At 44.8% G+C, this 5,070-nt stretch overlaps 1 protein-coding gene across 1 annotated transcript; it reads left to right on the top strand.

The window, feature by feature from the left end:
• The first annotated feature begins 310 nt into the window (after positions 1-310).
• On the top strand, positions 311-3,679 carry DDIT4L (DNA damage inducible transcript 4 like). Its single transcript, XM_036276443.1, has 3 exons — positions 311-462; positions 769-904; positions 2,843-3,679. The coding sequence occupies exons 2-3, from the start codon at positions 814-816 to the stop codon at positions 3,328-3,330; spliced, it is 579 nt and encodes a 192-aa protein (XP_036132336.1). The 5' UTR covers positions 311-462; positions 769-813; the 3' UTR covers positions 3,331-3,679.
• The last annotated feature ends 1,391 nt before the right edge of the window (positions 3,680-5,070 follow it).

The raw sequence follows: 5,070 nt of genomic DNA, 5'->3' as shown, positions 1-5,070 counted from the left end.
GCTGGTGGCAGAGGGGAGTGGTCAGCTTTGGGCGAGTCGTGTACCCGGAATTGCAGTCGCGGTGACCCGTGGCCCACCCTGGAAACAGCAGGTATCAACAGTAGTGCAAGCTTGTCCCCACCTCCCAGCGGCTCGCCTTGGGCGGCTAGAAGTGTCGGGGTTGAAACGCAACCCTTCCAGAAGAGGGGCGGGGCGCGGGGCCGGGGCGGGGCGGGCGGCGCAGGTAGGCGGGGCGGGCCGGCCGGCCGAGGAGGCTGGGCCTATAAAGTGCTCGCTGCCCCAGAGGCGGTGCAGTTCAGTGGGGGCGGGTGCTAGGTGCGCTGGGGCCGAGCCGGGTGCCGATCTGCTGGGGTCCGCAGGTCCCAGCGCCCCCGAGGGAAGAGGCCCCAGAGGAGAGTGCCCACCTCACTTTACCTCGCAGCGTTGCCAGCGAGCGCGTCGGCCTCAGCCAACTCCCGGCAGGTGAGCGAGGCGGCTGCCGGGGTGCCATGGGGCAGAGGCGGGGGCCTCCGCTGCCCGGGCCACGGAGGAGGGTGAGCTCCGCGGGCCAAGTCGGCCTCAAGTTTTGCTAACTTTGAATGGGTTTCAGGTTTTGGCAGTAGTTGGGTCTCCACTAGCGAGACTGCAAACTTGAGTTGCAGGGACCGGTTCCTTCCCTTTGGGAAACAAGGGCTCGGCTGGTTCGCTCTGGGTACGCGGGGCGTGTTAGGAGCCTCTGCACGTCTTGCCGACTCTTGCAAATCTGTCCTTGCTGCCTGCTTTTTCCAGCGCCCCAGGCCGTTCTGCCCCGCGAGGGAAACGGAGCCGTTGACCATGGTTGCAACTGGCAGTTTGAGCAGTAAGAACCTGGGCAGCATTTCAGAGTTCCTGGACCATGGCTTCTACCCGGGGAGCCTGCTAAATGGTGAGTTTCCCAGCTGCCCGCCTCTCTCCCCTCCAAAGGTTGCAGCCCTTCCATTGATCCGATCGGATAGGCGGGTGTTCGGTGTCGCCCCATTCCTCAGTGGAGGTACCACAAAATCCATCTGAGGAAAGTTCTTTCCAAACTTTCTAGCATCTTCTGTCCATGACAGTGAGAATCAAAAGTAGCACAAAAATATTGAGGGCTGCATAGGTCTAGCCTGTTGCTAATAGGCTCTTTGGGGTGAAAAGTTATCTAGGTTCCTTACCCGACATGGTTGTCAAGTTTTGGTAAATTTTAAGTGTACAGTTATGTGTGTTTTAACAAATGTAATCACCCTGTAATCACTACCATGACCATCTCCCCCTCCCCCCCAAATTCCCATCAATTGCCAACTCTTCCTCTCCCCGTTTACTTTGCCTCTAGAGTTTCATCATATAACGTGTACTCTTGTAGCCCGTTTTTTTCCTGCAGCTTAGTTATTTTGAGGTCCTTCCATGGTGTTGCTTGTATCAGTGTTTTCCTTTTTATTGCTGTGTAGTATTCTATTTGTGGATGTATCCATTATTCCCCTTTTAATGGCAGAAGGAAATTTTAAAATAGCAGTGATGCTGGTCATACTGTCATTTGCAATTTTAAACAGCAGTTTCTAAGCTGTGTGGGCATAGACAAATCGCTGAAGATCTTTGGGCCTTTCACATTTAGAAGGCAAAGTGGTTGATGATCTAATTTTGTAGTCCAACTCCCTAAAATTCTCTATCCTCAGTGTATGAAGCCTTATAATTTGGAGTGCATTTGTTTTATTTAGTTATTTAAAAACAATGATCTAAGTGAATACGCGATGTGGGGAGAGGAAACCACAACAGCCAATGAGGTTGAAGTTGGCTTAGGGAAGAGAACCTGCAGGACCTCTGCCTGCACCCTGCTCAGTTGACTGTGTGTATGGCATCTTGCCAAGTGGTAGGATTAATTTGGAAGGTAGGTGACCAAATGCAGACCTATCTCTTTTCCTTTGAGCAAGTCTAATTTTGTTTTCCTAGAACTATTTTGTTTTGCTTGGCCATGGAAAAGTACCCAGCCAGTTATAAATATCCTGGTGGACCTCAAAGGTCTTCTTTGAGCAATTTTTAATCAAAGAGGTTGAAGCTAAAATTTGTATTTACAGGCAGTTCTAGTAAAGAATTTAAAGAAGGAAACCGATTTAATAGATATTTAATATAGCTCCTCAGATTCATCTTAAGTTTATCACTGAAGGACAAAAGGAAAAATTTGGTATTTTATTTTATTTTTTACTTGTGTTGCTTTATTTTTTTAAACAATTTTTAAATTTTAATTTAATTTAATGTTTTTCTATCACCATTGATCTCCTCTGTGTCATCCTCTTCCACCTCCACCCGTCCCTACCCCCTGCCATCACCACACCAAAAAAATGGGCACAATTTGGTATTTTAAAGCAATAAACTCATATATTCTTAAAGTCAGAAGGTAAGTTTTTGACTGTCATCATCAGAAAAAAAGTATATAACCATTTTTATTCCAGAAGTAAAGCATGTTCTCTGCAAAACAAATGGAAAGTCTTCGTAAGCAAGTAAGGGAGCAAGAAATGAAAGAAAATAATGATAGGATAACCATAGGTTAACCTAGGATAATCATAAGAGATTTTTGATCCATAGTCTTTAAGGTTTTGTGTGTGTGTACACACAAATTTAAAGAAAAATGGTTGTATCCTATCTACCCTATTTATTAATACCTTTATTTTATGAGAGGTCATATGACTTGCTCTATTACTCCACAAGTTAATAGCAGAGTGAGGTCAGCTGACTCTCAAAAAAATATTGGAAACAGGTAGACGTGGCAGAGATATGACCGATGATGTTATCGTGGTGTGTTTTTCATGCTCCTTGATTTTTTTTCTTAATTTCAAACTTCCATTTTCTACAGATTTTGACTACTGGGATTATGTTGTTCCTGAACCCAACCTCAGTGAGGTGGTATTTGAGGAGACAACTTGCCAGAGTTTGGTTAAAATGCTGGAGAACTGTCTGTCCAAATCCAAGCAAACCAAGCTCGGTTGCTTGAAAGTGCTTGTCCCTGAGAAACTGACCCAGAGGATTGCTCAGGACGTCCTTCTCCTCTCCTCCACGGAGCCCTGCGGCCTGCGGGGCTGTGTCATGCACGTGAACATGGAAGTTGAAAATGTATGTATAAAGCTGGATAGGATTGTGTGTGACTCTAGTGTGGTGCCCACTTTCGAGCTCACACTCGTGTTTAAGCAGAACTGCTCGTGGACCAGCCTCAGGGACTTTTTCTTTAGTCGAAGTCGCTTCTCATCCAGCCTCAGACAAACTCTGATCCTGAGCTCAGGATTTCGACTTGTTAAGAAAAAGCTTTACTTCTTGATTGGAACAACAGTCATTGAAGAGTGCTAAAAAGGAAACATTGAAAACGGTTCTTTTCATGATTGGGTAACAAAACTCTGCAGCTGCTCAGTTACAGTCATTGTAGTTTGCCCTGCCTGCTCTCAACAAGAAACCCCAAATCAAGTTCATCTTCTGTATTTCAGAGTCACAGCAATGCCAGCTAAAGGGCTTATTTGGTGGCTTTTGAGAAATGATTCCAGCGTCTGCATTGTATCGCTTTCCTTTTTTTATTTACAAAGTGGAATGGAATGGAATAAGGAAGGAATAGAAGCAATCCACTTTAGATTTGTATTTGACTACAGAGGGTTTTCCATGTAGTCTTGCTAATAGACCATTAAACCGATGTCGTTTAGTTTTATTTTCATATGGCTTTTTTTCTTCTGTAAGTTTTCAGAGTGATCCTATCAATCACAGAATCTTACTGAGTGATGCTTAGCCCATCAGAACTTCCAGAAGCCTACACCACACATTTCCTGCTCTACTCTAATTTGAAGGGTTCTTATATAGAAGGATAAAATGAAGTGGGTGAGCGTAATTAAAACTTAACTCCATTCAAGAGTGAATAAGAAACATCACTGGAAGAACAGAACCACTTCACTGTTTCCTTGCATATTCCCCACTCTCCAGGGTTTTTTTGTTGTTTGTTGGGGGAGGGGGGGTGTATTTGTTTGTCTTTTAAATATTTTTTATTGATTTTTAGAGAGACAGGAAGGGAGAGAGAGAAACATGGATGTGAGAGCAAAACATTGATCAGCTGCTTCCTGTAAGCCCCCTGGCCAGGAATTGGACTGGCGACCTTTCCATGCACAGGACAGTGACCAATCTACTGAGCCACACTGGCCAGGGCTCCGCTCTTCTGTGTTAAAAAGGTGGCAAAAGCTGGATCTACCATTTTAGTATTGTTTTACGTAACTTTGTTACAATATAAGCTCAGTTTTTCTAGTTCTCGAATTGAATGATATTTTTAAACTAGAAAAAATGGAAAATGTTAAACTGTTCTTTTGCATGTGAATGCATACAGGGATAGGACATGCGTTCTGAGATCTCATCCCATTCTCGTTCATTTCATGATCTAGCTTCTTTTCACTATCACACATTCTTAATCTCAGATGAACCCTCTCACCAGTCGGTGTTATCTCATCCCTGGCCTCTCCTGGGAACTCAGGTATCTCTCCTTTACCCATTCTTCAAAGGAGGAAACTGCAGACTACCACTCTCCATTATTAACGTGGGTCAATTACAACAGACTAGAGAGTGAAAACCAGGCCTGGTTAGCCAGCTCACTGTACCCAGCCTTCTTCAACCGTGGGTACCTGTCCCTAGGGAACACTAAAAGCTTTATTTTTTTCTTGCTCCTACCTAGATCATTATCCTTTTTTTTATGCTAATAAAAGAATGTAGCCTCCACACTACAACGTTCACTTCTGCAAGGCCTTCACACTTACTGTCGGTCATGAATACGTTTATTCAGATCTTCTGCCCAAGCTGTTAGCACCACTTTACATATCTGAGGGTGGTAGGGACAGATGGCTTCATCCTGGTGGAACTCAAAAGCAGTTAGATCCTGTTACTGATCCTGTAAGTGACCTAAAACGTCACTATTCAAATCATAAAGTCCTCTCTAGGACCGGGCCAGCTTCACTCACACTTGTTTTGCATGTCTATTATTAGTTAGGGCTCTGAAGGTCTCTGTGAGTCTGTGGGTGAGGCCTCTCTGGCAGGATGTAGAGTTGTTGTCCCTTTCCCTCT

This window comes from Molossus molossus, unplaced genomic scaffold (genome assembly GCF_014108415.1).
Source record: "Molossus molossus isolate mMolMol1 unplaced genomic scaffold, mMolMol1.p scaffold_m16_p_1, whole genome shotgun sequence".
Classification (NCBI taxonomy): Eukaryota; Metazoa; Chordata; class Mammalia; order Chiroptera; family Molossidae; genus Molossus; species Molossus molossus.
Note: the sequence above shows the minus strand (reverse complement) of the source record. Positions and strands in the feature narration are given on the sequence as shown.

Bases quoted from the DNA above. Each gene is read 5' to 3' on its own strand.
- DDIT4L (XM_036276443.1), top strand. From the start codon at position 814: ATGGTTGCAACTGGCAGTTTGAGCAGTAAGAACCTGGGCAGCATTTCA. The intron at 905-2,842 runs GTGAGTTTCCCA...CATTTTCTACAG, and splicing joins CCCGGGGAGCCTGCTAAATG to ATTTTGACTACTGGGATTAT.